Source organism: Siphateles boraxobius, unplaced genomic scaffold, assembly GCF_051911475.1.
Source record: "Siphateles boraxobius isolate OS27281-9 unplaced genomic scaffold, OSU_SipBor_1 2, whole genome shotgun sequence".
Lineage (NCBI taxonomy): Eukaryota > Metazoa > Chordata > Actinopteri > Cypriniformes > Leuciscidae > Siphateles > Siphateles boraxobius.
Window position 1 is genome coordinate 4482279 of NW_027508810.1, and position 16109 is coordinate 4498387.

At 35.9% G+C, this 16109-nt stretch overlaps 2 protein-coding genes across 7 annotated transcripts in view; one reads left to right on the forward strand and one right to left on the reverse strand.

Annotated features, from left to right (window-relative positions):
• The window catches only part of st3gal5 (ST3 beta-galactoside alpha-2,3-sialyltransferase 5), a 62507-nt gene extending 56625 nt beyond the window's left edge, over positions 1-5882 (forward strand). For all 6 annotated transcript variants that reach the window (XM_077235726.1, XM_077235725.1, XM_077235729.1 and 3 more), the window contains exons 5-7: positions 3047-3239; positions 3315-3473; positions 4483-5882. In XM_077235726.1, coding sequence (XP_077091841.1) covers positions 3047-3239; positions 3315-3473; positions 4483-4740 — 610 coding nt within the window. In that variant the 3' untranslated portion in view covers positions 4741-5882. The remainder of the gene's footprint in view (positions 1-3046; positions 3240-3314; positions 3474-4482) is intronic.
• Positions 5883-10111: 4229 nt separating this feature from the next.
• On the reverse strand, positions 10112-13301 carry atoh8 (atonal bHLH transcription factor 8). The gene is made up of 3 exons (XM_077235711.1): positions 12393-13301; positions 11624-11815; positions 10112-10202 (listed from the first exon to the last, which is right to left on the reverse strand). The coding sequence occupies exons 1-3, from the start codon at positions 12987-12989 to the stop codon at positions 10197-10199; spliced, it is 795 nt and encodes a 264-aa protein (XP_077091826.1). The 5' UTR covers positions 12990-13301; the 3' UTR covers positions 10112-10196.
• Positions 13302-16109: the final 2808 nt, after the last annotated feature.

Here is a 16109-nt window from a genome sequence, read left to right on the forward strand (position 1 = left end):
GGAGATGCTGGCTTCATTTTCCAGCAGGACTTGGCACCTTCCCACACTGCTAAAAGGATTAGCCCCTTAATTATTTGTTCGAATTACAGTATGTACTTTTAGTTTCTACCTTTTTTTTCTCATTACTGTAATTCTGTAAATTACTGCAGACTATTGAAGCAAAGTGCTAATTTTCATTTACCTTAAAGAATTATGTTCTAAAAATTTAAATAATTAGTCTAGTTAATAAAGTCTTGTTCATGTCACACGTAAAGTTGTCCGTGTCTCAATCTCATATCTGGAGTCACTAATCATATAGATCTTGACTACTTGCTCTAAGTAGTACTGTAAAGTAAGAAAGACATTTCCTATGCCCCAGAAATGTACATCTCTATTAATTAATTAATAACCAATATTGAGGGTTCACAGGATGAACTGAGAAATTGGTTGTAATGTGAATGTAGCTACATCAAGTTAATCCGATTAACTGACCCAAATATTCATAATCAATTATAACAAGTTATGATTGGTTATTAATATTTCATAGAGCTAATTTGCTACACAGGCGAAAACCCGGCTAAAACACACCGTAAACACAGGCCTTTATATGTAGCGGAAAAAACACCCAATCTGGCAACACCAGCCACCAGTGTCGCAACGCCGCATGCGTAATCAAAACAAAAAGCAGCCAGGAGGCGTTGTATGATCATTTAAATGAGTTTTATGACAAGGTCGGTGAGGATGGGGAAAAATCTTACATTTCTGTGCAACCTTTGCCCGCCGATAAAATAATTGCTGTCTGTGGTTCTATATGGGCTGTGGCAATATTTTTTGAAAAATAATAGCTCGCAGCAACATATGGAAAATAAGAACTATGAACTAGTTCAAATTTTTAAAATATGAACTATGAACTGAACTAATTCATTTTAAAATTGGTGAACTGAACTTTGAGCTAGTTCATGTAGAAAGTGAACTTTCCCAACACTGGATTTCGCAAGTTTTGAGGGAGCGTGCAATTGGAATGCTGACTGCAGGAATGTCCACCAGAGCTGTTGCCTGTGAATTGAATGTTTATATCTCTACCATAAGCCGTCTCCAAAGGCTTTACAGAGAATTTGGCAGTACATCCAACCAGCCTCACAACCGCAGACAACGTGTAACCACACCAGCCCAGGACCTCCACATCCAGCATCTTCACCTCCAAGATCATCTGAGACCAGTCACCCGGACAGCTGCTTCAACAATCAGTTTGCGTAACCAAAGAATTTCTGCACAAACTGTCAGAAACCGTCTCAGGGAAGCTCATCTGCATTTGCCCTCTCAAGTTGGTTACGATGACGAACTGCAGTCAGGTCGAGACATCGTAACCAACTTGAGTGGGCAAATGATCACATTCGATGGCGTCTGGCACTTTGGAGAGGTGTTCTCTTCACGGATAAATCCCCGTTTTCACTGTAGAGGGCAGATGGCAGACATCGTGTATGGCGTCGTGTGGGTGAGCGGTTTGCTGATGTCAACATTGTTGACCACCCCCCGACCCCCCCAATACAATAACCCTGCAAATTTTAGAGTGGCATTTTATTGTCGCCAGCCTAAGGCACACCTGTGCAATAATCATGCTGTCTAATCAGCCTCTTGATATGCCACATCTGTGAGGTGGATGGTTTATCTCGGCAAAGGAGAAGTGCTCACTAACACAGATTTAGACAGATTTGTGAACAATATTTGAGAGAAATAGGCATTTTGTGTACATAGAAAAAGTCTTAGATCTTTGAGTTCAGCTCATGAAAAATGGGGTCAAAAACAAAAGTGTTGCGTTTATAATTTTGTTCAGTGTATTTAATTTATTAAAAAATCGAATACAGGAACTCAAGATATTTTCACTTTTTATTCTACGATAGCCTTTAAAATAGATCAGTAGTACTCTCTTGTGATTTTATTTAATATTTTTACATTTTTATAAAGCTTTTGTCTTGCAAAAGGCGGTTGCTAGCAAGATGCTAAATGGGACTATAGAGGTTGTTGGGGACATAAAACGTCATCAGCCGAGGAAAACTTTGACATTTTGTTCTACAATGTCTTGAATTTTGAAGCAGGTCTCTATATTTTTTGAAAACCTATGTTTCTAATATGTAAATGGGTAAGGCAGTTCAAGTGTGTGAGGTTTACGTTGTAGAACAAAATGTCAAAGTTTCAAGTTAATTGAAACTACAAACTTCAACAAACTTTCTTTGACAAGAAAGACAGCGTGAGCAGTAAAAAGGTGTCTGTTATGATGAGAGGATAGAGAAGGGTATTTAAAAATGCCTGCATCATCATTACCTGAGAGTCAAGTAACAAAGAATCACCTGTTGCACCTTTAAAATTAAACTGTCTTGTGTTATTGTGTAGGGGCTGTTTCATAACGAAAATAACCCCATAGCACCATCTAGCGCTCAAGTTGCACGCTTTTAAGTATCTTGTTAATGGAAAATGTATGTATCTTCCTGAACAACATAACTTAAAATACACAATTACATTTCATAAATGAAAAGGTGTATAGTGAGATCTTTAACTTGTTCAGTAGGGTGATAGTGAGCTTTGTTAAACTGGTTAAAACAAATACACTGAATTGACTGAACAAATATTCTTATTTGACATCTGTAATTATTATTTAAAAAAATATGCCTGAAATACGACTAAAAGGGACTAAAGAGATGAATGTGAAGATGTGAAATGAACAGTCTGAGAACTTTATTTTATTAGATAAAAACTTATGCAGACATTTCCAGTTATAGAAGTTAATAAATCACAATATATTTTATTGCCATATTCAGCATATGGAAAAAAAAATTAAAATCGCTATAATATTGTTATAATCTATTGTTTGCATTGTATAGAATCATGATAATATCGAATCGTTGTGACTGGTGATTCCCACTCCTAGTAGCCACTCCAAGCGGCTTCATGTGCAATTTGTTTTGTATTTCTTGTATTTCTCATAGTTTTTTTATTTTTTATTCCTGTGTTCTAACCCTTTTTTTTAGTTTCTCACTAACCAAATGTTTGGAACTTTGTTTCTATGCAGACTGAACAGTGGTCCTGTCCAAGATTTCAGTGCAGATGTTGGGAACCGCACCTCCATCAGGATGAGTTACCCTGAAAGCTGCCCTAAGGCTTGGGAAGATATGGATTCAGTCATGGGATTCAAATATGTGGCTGTGATCTATAAGTCTGTGGACTTCCACTGGCTTCGTGCGATGATCACCAAGACATCCATTGTGAGTACTTGTTTAGATGATTGCCTTTTAAAGTCTTGCTCAATATAGTCTGAACATCAAGTTTGATTTTTTCAGTCGCTGTGGGACTGGCTGTTTTTCTGGCAGAATGTGCCAGTGAGTGTTCCAATCAAGGCCTCCCAGTTCCGTCTCCTGAATCCGGAGATTATTAGGGAGACGTCCTCGGATCTACTTCACTATCCCGATGCTAGAGAACGGCTCTGGGGCTGGGACCAGGTGAGTTCCTTTTCATTTGTTTTATAGGAGACAAAAAAAAAAAAAAAAAAATATATATATATATATATATATTTATTTATTTCTATATTTATTTATATATATATATATATATATATATATATATATATATATATATATATATATACATACATACTCTACCAGTCAAAAGTTTTGAATCTGTAAGATTTTTTAATGCTTTTAAAAAAAGTATTTTCTGTTCACCAAGGCTGCATTTATTTGATTAAAAATACAACAACAACAAGAACGGTAATATTGTTAATTATTATGACAATTTAAAATGTAATTTATTTCTGTGATCGAAGCTGAATTTTCAGTATTATTACTCCAGTCTTCAGTGTCACATGATCCTTCAGAAATCATTGTACTATGCAGATTTGATGCTCAAAAAACTTTTTTGATATTGATTTTTATTGATTATTATCAATGTTGAAAATGGTTGTAAAATTTAAAAAAAAAATAGGTTTCAAAGAACAGCATTTATTTGAAATATAATCTTTTGTAACATTATAAATGTATTTACTGTAACTTTTGATCAATTTAATTCATCCTTGATGAATAAAATTATTGATTTATTTTATTTATTTCCCCCAAAGAATAAAATACTAATTTTACTGACCCCAAACTTTTGAACAGTAGTGTTTAATGTTTCAAAAGATTCTATTTCAGATAAATGCTTTTGAACGTTCTATTTATCAAAGAATCCTGAAATAAAAATGTAAATAACTGTTTTCAACATTGATAATAAAGAGAAGTGTTTCTTGAGAATCAAATCATCATATTAGAATGATTTCTGAAGGATCATGTGACACTGAAGACTGGAGTAATGATGCTGAAAATTCAGCTTTGATCACAGGAACACACACTGTTTTTTTAATCAAATAAATGTAGCCTTTGTGAGCAAAAGAGACTTCTTTTAAAAACATTAAAAATCTTACCGATCCAAAACTTTTGACTGGTAATGTATTTTTTAAATTTGTTCCCTCTCTAGAATGTCCCTACTATAGGAGTCTCTGCTCTCAACCTGGCAACGTACTTATGTGATGAAGTGAGTTTAGCAGGCTTTGGCTATAATCTCAGCCAGAAAGAGGCTCCTCTTCATTATTATGATGACAGACCAATGACATCCATGTTAAAGGAAGGCATGCACAATGTACAAACTGAGACTGTTTTTCTCAAACGCCTGGTAACTTCAGGCAGTATTGCTGACCTCACAGGTGGGATACACTGCAGCTTCTGTTCAAGCTAATGTCTTCTCTACCATCAAACACCTTTGTGGGCCAAGCTTTCACAGCTGCGCAATGTGTGTAAGAATGCATGCAAGTGGGGGAATAACTTTACTACTAATGAAGTACTACTGTTTTAAGTCAAAATTTTAATTTCCATTTTTAGTCTTTTGTTTTAAAAAAGATTTTCAACATTTTGTTGTTATTTAAAACAGACTTTGGTTAACTAACAAACTGCTTTAAATTATATAATTTATTTTTTTCTTATGTTTAGAATTTGTCATTTACAATAGGCCTACATTTGTTTACATTGTTATGCTTGTAATAATTTGTCACTGCAATAACTGTACTCTTCCAACAGATGGAGCAGTTGTAAAGAAAATACACATAACAGCCTAGTAAATGTCTAGCCTAGTAAAGAGAAACTTTATCATTTCAAACATTCATCTTTGCTGTATCCTTCATGTGAAGGTCACAACAAGGTCCCCAGACTCCCCCCCACTACATGACAAATGAGAAATATTGATTTCTGAAATTTCTTGATTGCTGAAATCTTGTTTTAGTTTGCCTTATGTGGAGAGACACGTTTGTATACAAGTTACTAGTTTTAGTTTTTTTCTGGCTCCTGCCACTATTTTAAGGAACTGAAATGAGCTGAAAGAATAGCTCTAAGGACTGCATTAGTTGGCATGCATGGTTTTTAGTCTTCCGGCAAGTATTTGTCTTTTATTGGTAGTATAATAATAATAGTAATAATTGCACACAGACAATAATTTTTATGTGGCTTTTTCTCTGACATGAAGGTGCTGGATGAGCTACAAATGAGTCGAGGGATCTTTCTCTCAAACTAGAGACCCTAATGTGCATGTTATTTAGTTGTGCATCTGGGCTGGTTAAAGTTAGCGTTTTCTTTCAAGGCTGCATTTACAAACATTCCTTTTGCCTTTAATTGTAATAATCCAGTGAGATTTTCATATGCACAAACAGGAAGGTTTCTTCAAGTGTTTTGGAGACGTTGCCGCAGTTCTTCTGGATTTAGTCTGTCTCAGTTTTCACTGTTTCTTCATCCCAGACAGACTCGATGATGGTGAGATCAGATCATAACGGCGGTTGTCAGACTCATTCTGCATACAAAAATCTCGCTGAATTATAACAATTAATGGCACTTATATATATATATATATATATAATATCAATGGAAACTGATATTTCCTACTGACACATTACAGCAAAATAAATAAATAACTGGCTTAAAACTTTTTTTTTTTTGTGAAAATAATGTGTCTAAGACTTCTGCACAGTACTGTGTATATATAGAGTGATTTCTCCTATATATATAAGTCAAAATCCATATTAGGATATGACACATTGTTAGTTCTTCATGCTGTACACACTGATTGTTGTAATAAATACAAAATAAAATAAAGAAAAATTTTGATTTATTCATTTTTATTGTTGGTAGCTACAGGTGGGGGAAGACAAAAGGGTATGATGATGGTCACCAGCCTGTCACTGTGCATTTTGGATAGTTGAGGCATAATCCACTCATCAAATACTGTTTCTGGGTCTGTTTTAAGAGAGAATGCTCTCCTAACAGCAGTTTATGAGCATTGTATTTAAAGCTCATATTTAAGCCAAGCTTTTAAATACAACTGAGATTTGGGTATAAGGATAAATGTTTCAGTAGAACTACAGCTCACCACAAGCACATTTTTCCAATATGCCATCAGAAGGTTTCATTTTGTACATTTTGTGTCTCTGTTTTTTGATGCATCTGTTTATCTCCTTGCCTAGACAGCAACTTTTGCAAGTACAGTGGATAGTATAAGTGAACACACTCATGCTAAAGTTGACTAAAAAGTGTAATAAAACATCATATTTTGGAAATTGATCTTAATGCCTTAAAAAATTAGGAAAAATCCAACCTTTAAGGACACCAATTTTCTTTGTGAATGAATAATGTATCGTTAATAAATATTCTTCCTTAAAATACAGGTCGCATAAGTCAGGACACCCCTATGTTAAATTCCCATAGAGTCCGCAGATTTTTATTTTCAAAAGCCAGTTGTTTCATGGATCCAGGATATTATGCATCCTGATAAAGTTCCCTTGGCCTTTGGAATTAAAATATCCCCACATCATCACACACCCTTCATCATACCTAGAGATTGGCATGGGGCACTTTCCATAAGATCATCTCTCAATGCAAATCATACTAGCTATTAGCCAAACTGAAATAAAACCATGCCAATCTCTAGGTATGATGAAGGGAATGTGATGATGTGGAATATTTTAATTCCATAGCCAAGGGAACTTTATCAGGATGCATAGTGTCTTGGATCCATGAAACAATTGGCCTTTAAAAAAAAAAATCTGCTGGGAATTTAACAAATAGTGTCTTGACTTACGCAACCTGTATTTTAAGGAAGAGTATTTATTTATTCATTCATTCACAAAGAAAATTGGTCTCTCATAGAAAATAGCGATATTATTTTTCTCGATTTAAATCATTTGTTTGTTGAAAACTGGTTTTAACAACATGGCCAGCCCATACCCTAACCGGCATGGGGAAAATCCTGAAGCTCACTTGTATGTGCTTGCATGACTGGGTTCAGTGATCTTGCGGATAAAAGAGGGGTCAAGCATTGACCCTGAGCTACTCCAGCTGATGCGAGTTACACACCGCAGCTGATGCGGGTTACACACCCTTTAGGACGGGCTCGAGCCCAGGTTTAGCATCAGGATTGACGTCTCCTGATGCAGCTCACACCAAATGCTGGAGACAGATATGGAAATGTCTCGCTTTTTAGAAAGTCCGTGGTAACAGTATGAAGTTATACAAGTATCTGTGATTGTGTTAACGTGTTGGCCTTTCTATGAAAGGCATTTATAATAAAATGATTACAAAATTTTAAACTTTCAGTTGCAATATAAATCATATAATTGTACTTGGATGTTTAGAGAGGCAAATCTGCAAAGCATGAGACTTTGAGGGGGGGAAAAGACATCTTGTCAAATTGTTCTGTAATCTACTTAAAGTCACTGATTGAAATATGCCAATTTTTCAGTTTCAGCAACATACAAGTGAAACTCGAAAAATTTGAATATCGTGCAACAGTTCATGTATTTCAGTAAAAGGTGAAACTAATATATTTAGTATATATAACTATATACATATGCATGATTATACTTTTCAGAGTGCCGACATTTCGGTATATAAAATCCTTTTTTAAATTTATTTCATGTAATATTCTAATTTTCTGAGATTTTGAATTTGGGGTTTTCATAAGCTGTAAGCCATAATCATCAAAATTATAACTTTTGCACGATATTCAAATTTTTCGAGTTTCATTTGTATTAAGATCAATGCTCGTCTGAGATGAAACCTCAGCTGCAGAATATGCAGTGAAAAACACCTATACTACAGTCTCTATGATGTCAGTTAAATGAAAGAAGTGACATTTTCGAACAATGTGAAATTTTGACATGGTGGACAGATGCATTGAGAGAGGAAAGAAAGCATTTATTTACGTCAACTCTGGATAGGGAAAGCATACAACAAAGTTGCTTAAATGATGAAAAAACTATGAAACTTATGAAAAAAATGTTTTAAACCTGCTGCTAAAATAGTGTCCTTCGTTCGCAGTTTCAGCTGATGTGATTATAGCCTTGAAATAAAAGTGGCTCTATATTTTACCTCTCATTTTTCCTTGTATGAGACATCAGTAATATTCTGACCTCGCTTCCTCGTGTTATTTCTATTCATTTTCACAGACATTTCTGATATTTCATTTCCACTAAAAGATAAATTTAAAATTCAATAAATCTTATAGCAAACAAGAAACTTATAATAAAAGTGACTATAGGTTTGGTCTTGATGGACTAGATTTGCTTATGCAGTTGCAGAGCAAGTAATAAGACTTGCTACTGCTAATATGCACATACATGTTGCTGTGACTGATGAAAAAGACATGCGTACGGACGTTCCCCCTGTACAGATCTAGACAGGCAGGGCTGGAGAGGACTCGGGCAAGACTATGCTGACCTGTACACTTGTGGCATGTAGAGTTTAATGACTGAAATCATGTGACCTGTCCAAAAAGACGACCTTGGGTGTCTACAATATTATAATATGCTTGGTTAACAAAGTGTAAGTAATGGTTATAAACACATTGATCAAACACAATCAACCAACAACAATTTTTTTAATACTATTTTATTTTCTCATTGGTGGAACAGAAAATGTCAAACTTAAATTCATAGCAAATACATAAAATTAAATACATTATATACACTGCCTGGTCAACAACAACAAAAGTAACCTTCTGAATTTAAATAAGTAAAAGTAAATACTTAAGATTGGATCATTATTGCAGTGATTAATGTGTTTCTGGCATGTTATATATATATATATATATATATATATATATATATATATATATATATATATATATATATATTTAAAACACATAATACTGACTTTGGCATAACTAAAACATTCATTAAGTTTTGATGATGCAGAAGTTAAGAGTTTGTGACCGTCCGATAGAGGAATTCACAGGTCAGGTCACCATGTTCAGATCTGATTCCTCTTGATGTTTTGTTTGATTTTTTTTGGCGGGTCACCAGCAATTGCTTATTGCTGCCTCCAAAGAAGAACTTCTTCAGTAATGAAGATGAATTCTTGTATAACGTAGTTGAGTATTTTAACAGTAAATGAATTTATGAAATACAGACTAACATAAGCAACTTGCTGACAAAGCCACAGCTTTTTATAAAGTATAGGCTCCTGTTTACAAGAATGTAAATGTTAATTCAAACCAAGTGGAGGACAGGAGATGAGTGTTCAGATAATTCTGTGCCATTTTCATTTATATCAGTGTTTATAATGTAATTGATCAAATGAAAAATAATTAAATGGAATTAAGAGAAAATGAAAATGTGTGCTTTCTTGATAGCACATGGCAGGACATTTTCAATAGAATATGCACTGGAACTTGTAAATACGCTCTTAAAAATAAAGGTTCTTTATTGTCACTGATGGTTCCATGAAGAACCTGTAACATCCATGGAACCTTTCCATTCCACAAAAGGTTCTTTATAGTGGAAAAGGGTTGTTTAGATTATTTAACCTTTCCCCTACGAAAAAAAAAAAAGTGTATTTGTTCAACTGTATAAGAACACTGCAAAACAAACTAACAAAAAATAAATGTAACTGCTCAAACAATGGAAGATGAAACTGATTTCACATCATCTTTTTGAAAAATGTTTGTGCTGTGCAAAAGTTATAGAATCGCATATTTAGAACCCAGACAGGGATTGTGTTTTTGACACCGTTAGCTGTATAAAGTCAATAGTGCAGTGTAAAATTTTACACTTTCATTACATTACATGTTTGTTTTTTCACACGGGGAAAGTGTCTTCATGTTAATTGATTGAGTTCCTTCTTTCTCCAGATTCACATAAGACATTCTTCATTTTATTCCTGTGAAAAAAAAAAACAAGTTAGTTGTCAAAAATAGAAAGAGAGGACAATATTCTGACTAGATATAATTGTTTTTACAAAGTACTTTTTGAAAAATGTTGCAGAATTGCAACCCTCATGCACATTTCCATGTTCACTCAGTGCTTTTCATCGCTGTGCTTTGCCAAAACATTTTTCCCCTCAGACTCACTGGCTCTACTTGACAAAGGGATTTCTTTCTTGGACGGTGCCCCTCCTCCAAACCCTCCTCCTGTTTCCCCCTCGCCTCTGTAACAGCTGCTCTTTGGAGCCGTATCCTAAGAGAGTGATGATCGGTGCTTTTTTATTTCAAAGTGTTTTTTTGGAACAGATGGCCAAGGGAGAACTGGGGAGTCAGCCAAGACCGCGCTGGGGAATGTGCCAATTCCTGTAGTGAGCGAGTTCTCTGGGCTCCAGCTCGCGTGCCTTCCCTCTGCCCTCTGCCCTGAGTGGCGCCAGCAGGACTTCCCAACTAGTGTTGCGAACATCTGGTGTCTGGCTCTGATGGGGGGAGGGGGAGGCGCACTCAACCAGCTTCCTTTTCAGTGTGCTTTGCTGAAGGAACGTATTAGCTCACATAGGGATGGAGGGTTGCTTTCCTTCACACATAATCTGTTGGGCTTCAGAAGACCTTTCATGCCTAAATTAAGCGCAACCTATAACGATTCGCCTCACCACTGATTCGATTTCTCACAGCTGCTCATTTGTTAATTATAAATGTCATACAAAAGTGCCATTCTTCCCAACAAGAGGATCACGGAAATGATATATGGTTGACTGTACACCAACCACGTCCATCATTACAGAGGGAACCCACATGTCGATATAGGATAACACTGCAGGAAATCGGGACTACATGGATGACTGTGTCATAAAACTCCCCGCAAAAACACATCAATCACTCCATTTATTCGCCCGGGATGCTTTCTCAGCGTAGTGGAGGAAAAAGCTGGCGGAACACCCAGTCCTGCCTCTGACAAAAGTTGATGATAATTTAATTTAATGGGATCATTATTAAGCAATAGGGAAATTCTCTCTAATTAACACACGTACACATGTTATCCCTGGTTTGCTGTTATCTTTATTCTGATAATATTATGTCTAAGAATACAGAATACATTTTGAATCCTTCTGTTAAGCAGTCTATAATTATTCACAGTTTGCTGGGCAAATGTCATGGTTCACATGAGAGCTGCATGCCTTTCTTAAAGCATGGGTTTTATTTCTTTTCCATAATAATATCATACAGATTAACCACTAGCAAATGCTTGCGCTACATGACCGTTAAATGTTAAAGAGCAAATCAAAGAAATGAGGTTTGTCACCTGGTTTTATCATGTAAGAGCCCTACAGAGCAGCCCTTCATGAGACACTGGAAAACTTCTTCCCTACTGGCTATTTACCTTCCTTTTCTTGGAGCGACCCTCGGCCTGCAGAGTTCTAGTGCACTGCTCCACACACTCTCTGAAGCTCAAGTTGCGGTGGTCTGGCGAATAGTCCAGGTCGGCAAGCTGAGCAAGGGACAGTATGTAGTTGCAAGCTATTCTTAATATAGCCAGCTTGGAGAGCTTCTGCCCATAAGAGTAGCAGGGTACCTGTAGAGTAGATTAAAGTGTCGTAAAGTGAGAAAAAGCAGGCCGTGAATATATAGAAATCAATAGTTATGAGGACACGATGCCTAAAAAGTCGACTTAATCCAAAGTCTTCTTCGAAACAAGGGCACAAACAAATTAGATATTTGCTGCAATATTTCACCACTTTAAATGTTTAAACCGTTATTTGTTTGATCATGGCTATCTTCTCAAGTAGGCTACTTAAACTTGAAAAAACAGTATATTCATTGATGATCTGGTTATCTTTTTTCTTAGTCTAGACTTTGGTTTGTGCTGATAGGATAATTCACAATTATGTAACATCTCCATCAAAATTGGAAAAATGAAAATTACTGTTTACTAGTGGCAATAGGACAATTTCTTTCTTTTGTTGAAATAAAGTTTCTTTAAAGCTAAAACATATTTGCAATCCTTTTTATTCGCAAACTTGGGATAGCCTATTATTGACCTCTTCGCTTCCTTGACATTTCTAGCTACAGCAGTCTCCGTAAAAGCAGAGCCTTGTGTATTCTGTGGCAGTTCGTCCACCACTGAAGTAATGCCGCCTGTTGGATTTTACCTGCTTTCTGAGCGCCTCAAAGGCTGCACTGATGGTGTGCACGCGCGTCCTCTCGCGCGCGTTCGCCAGTAGTCTTCGAGTCTGCTGAATGGCTTTGATCTCCGTGACGACGCCCGACGGCTCTCCAGCGCGTCTCCTTGGAGACTCCGCGCGCTCGCTTCTGCCGCTGGCGTCAGGCGCCTGCGAGGCTGCGCGCGGAGAAAATACATGCTCCAAAGGAAAAACCTGTGAACCGCTCAAAGCCGAAACATGCGAGTTTGTTTGAGCAATTTTGCTATTGACAGTCTTCTCAGAGATGGATCTTAGCTTCGAGTCAGATATCTCTCCAGAAATCACGGTGTTAATCCTCATATCTATGGCAGTATTTAAAATTTCGTTTCCGACACTCGCCGCGTCGATTTCCGAAGCGTGCGTCTCTTTTGGACAAGCGTCTCCCAGTGTCTCTGGCATTAGATGCGAGTTCTTATACAGTTTAAAGTAAGGCAAATGATCTTCACTGACACGCTTAATTGGATCTCGTGATTTCCGTTTAAATTTCTTGTCTTTTGATACCGTGTTTAGGATCTTGCAATGACCGTTTAGATGTGGGTTCTTCATTTCGGATGTCCACCTTGACTAAAAGTCCAATCAAAAAAAAAAATAATAATGAAAGGAAGATAAATGTTGTTGAGAGGTGATACACAAAGCAGGCTGTAAGTGTCAAACCAGCGCTCTGTCAGCTGCAGTCAAGTCTTCTAGGACGAGCATGTCTGCTTCGCTTGTTTAAAACTCCATGTCAGTGTATTTTTGAGGTGGCGTGCTTCTCCTGTGGTGTCCAAGAGTCCCGTGAAGTCAGGCAGACATTGCCAGGACATTTTTTTGAATGTGCTCGACAGTTCATCTGTGTTTATTCAGCCTCAGTTAACACAGAAGCCCCTGTTGGTGAGATAAGTCAGCGCCGAGAGACCGCCCAAAATAAACCCTCAAGAGGACCCGACACATTAGGCTACCAATGAAAGCATTCTATCGACAGTTTTTCAAATGATAGTAATCATAATAATAAAAATCATTATAATTACGATGTTGTCGCACTTAATAGGCTATAATCAGCCTTTGTTTAAAAAGTAGATTAAGTTTGATGGCAGTAATGCATAATAAACTATTTTATTTTTTTAAATAGCTTAGATTAATACATTCGGGAACAATTTGTTGCAAAATCTTCATCTCAGTAGCTACAAAGTTTTTTTCACAGAGTTTAAAACTGTTTACAATATAAAACCTAACTATATTGTTTACAATATTAAAACTGTAAAAAAAAAAAAAAGTTTGTTGACCTAATCTTATTTTTATTTATTATAATATAATAAGGTTATTAGGGGTGTCACAATATATCGACGATATGTAACGATATGTATCGTGGATAGTGACAATATGTATTGTGGATAGTTCACCCAAAATGAAAATTACTGTGTGTGAAAAAATTCAAGTTTACAGAGTTTTAGTGTCAGTACTACATTAAACTACTATAAATAGCCTGTGGAATATAATGTATAATAATGCAATGAGGGAATATTTGTGGGTCTTGATAATGCCAAATGTCTTATGTTACCAGTAAAAAGTGGCCTACATTATTTTAATTATATCTAGTCAGTGCAAGTATATTCGTCTAAAATAATGCAGCTTCAGAATCATGAATATTGTTATTCTGGTGTCTCTATTGTCTTGTTTATTGGGTTTCCAGCACCAAGTCCAAGCCTATTCATTTCAACCCCCAATTTAATACCAAGTTTTGCATTTTAATCAACAGTTTTTTTTTTTTACCTTTTACCATATGTCTTGGAGTATCGCAATAATATCATATCGTGAGTTCAGTATTGTGGTATTTATCGAATCATTACATGAGGGTATCGTTACACCCCTAAAGGTTATTGTTCACTGTAAACCCCAAAGTCGGTATTAATAACTACTTAAAACTAACAAGTCTTTGCTTGCTTTGTTGTCAGTATTAGCACAACAGAATGACATTTTTAATGTTCCACATCTAATTGAAATTAATTTGATTGTTAAATGGTGTTGTATTTGCATCCTGAATGTTGATGTCTGTGTGTGACACGATTGAGGTCACTTGTAAAATATTGTCACTACTAGATTAATAAGTTGTTAATAATAACCCCTTTAATAATTTGATGTTTTACAGTGGTATGATGTTAGTGATACAGGTGTTAGTAGTACAAATTTAATATTTCATGACTTTACATAGACACATAAAATGTGGATTAGATAATGATCAATTTAACTTATGAACTTAAGTCACTTATAAAAAAGCAGCCCATTTACTGTATACTTCTCTTCCTTTGAAAGCACAAATAACTGTGATTTCATGTAACTCTACTGATAGCTGGAATAATATTGTCAAGTAAAAGAACTTCCAAAACGGTTAATCTGGATTAGAATGATCTGGATTTGGAAATCCCATGTTTTGCTATCCAGGATCAGGTAATCCATCTTACTTTTGTGTCAGTTTTTCAAATCACCATTGGATTGTATCACCCTGATACAGATACAGACCATGACCAAATCTGTATTATCAGTGCTCGGGACTAAATGTCACAATTTAGACTACTAGATATAGAACAAGAAGTATAACATTCAAAGGGGATCAATTTAAGTGTTTTTTTATTATTATTATTTGAATAGGCACAAAACAGCACGACAAAATAATACAAATATCCCATTTTTTTTCTTATTTTTTTTAAAACAGTCAGACCCTCAACAAATACATAATACAAACAAAAGTATATTATTCACAAGTACATTGTGCTTACAAATATATCATAAAAATATAATGTCCAATTGTTAACAAAATAAAGAATATTCAGAGTTCTTCATTTGTGGAGAGACCAGCTAAAATCAAAGTGTAGCTTTGGTTTGCAGTAGTTTGGTATGAGTTTTTTGTCCCTCTGCCTGACAAATCTGTACTTCCACTCTTTCAGTTTCTCGTTTAAGAAGTGGCTTATAGGCATCATAAATCCTTGTTTTGCAACTAACGCTTCAAGCCTATTTCCTGAGCTCCTGTTGCAAAAACTATTGATACCATTAAGAATCCACCTTCTTGCTCAAAAACATGGCTTAGATCCAGAATAAATGTTTCCTCTGCATCAGGAGGAACTGACTCACTTTTCCACAGTCTTGGGCTCGCCGACCCTAACAACACCTTGAATCCCATGCAGAGATTGTGAGTTTTCACCTCCAATAATGTCAAGAACCATATCCTTGTAATCACCTCTGTCCAGTCCTCTATTAAGCTACCTGCTATAGCTCAATAAACTCCCCACTGGAAGGGTTTCAGGAAAAGTACAGCGGATACAACTCGAGTCACTTTATGAGCTTTTATTGCGAACACATAAGTTACACAATCCTCATCCACAAAGGTAGCCTGAATGCTATACGCTAGTCTGTCAGCTGTATATTAGTGACAGTTTGCGTTGGTTAGGTTGTAAACCTGCAATGAACATACAAATACCAGAATTAACTAATAAATTTACACAATCATGTGATATTAATTCTTTATCTGAATTACTAGCAATGCTAGTTCATAGTCACTCACCGGCAAGGCGTACCAATCCTGAACATCAACTAAATGAAAATGAAACCTAAAGGCAAAGACGCCTGCGCACTGTAACTAATTAAGCATACACAGACAAATAGTCTGGAGACCAGGAATAATAATAAACAAAC

Bases quoted from the DNA above. Each gene is read 5' to 3' on its own strand.
- atoh8 (XM_077235711.1), bottom strand. From the start codon at position 12,989: ATGAAGAACCCACATCTAAACGGTCATTGCAAGATCCTAAACACGGTA. The intron at 11,816-12,392 runs GTAAAATCCAAC...TCTACTCTACAG, and splicing joins TTGAGGCGCTCAGAAAGCAG to GTACCCTGCTACTCTTATGG.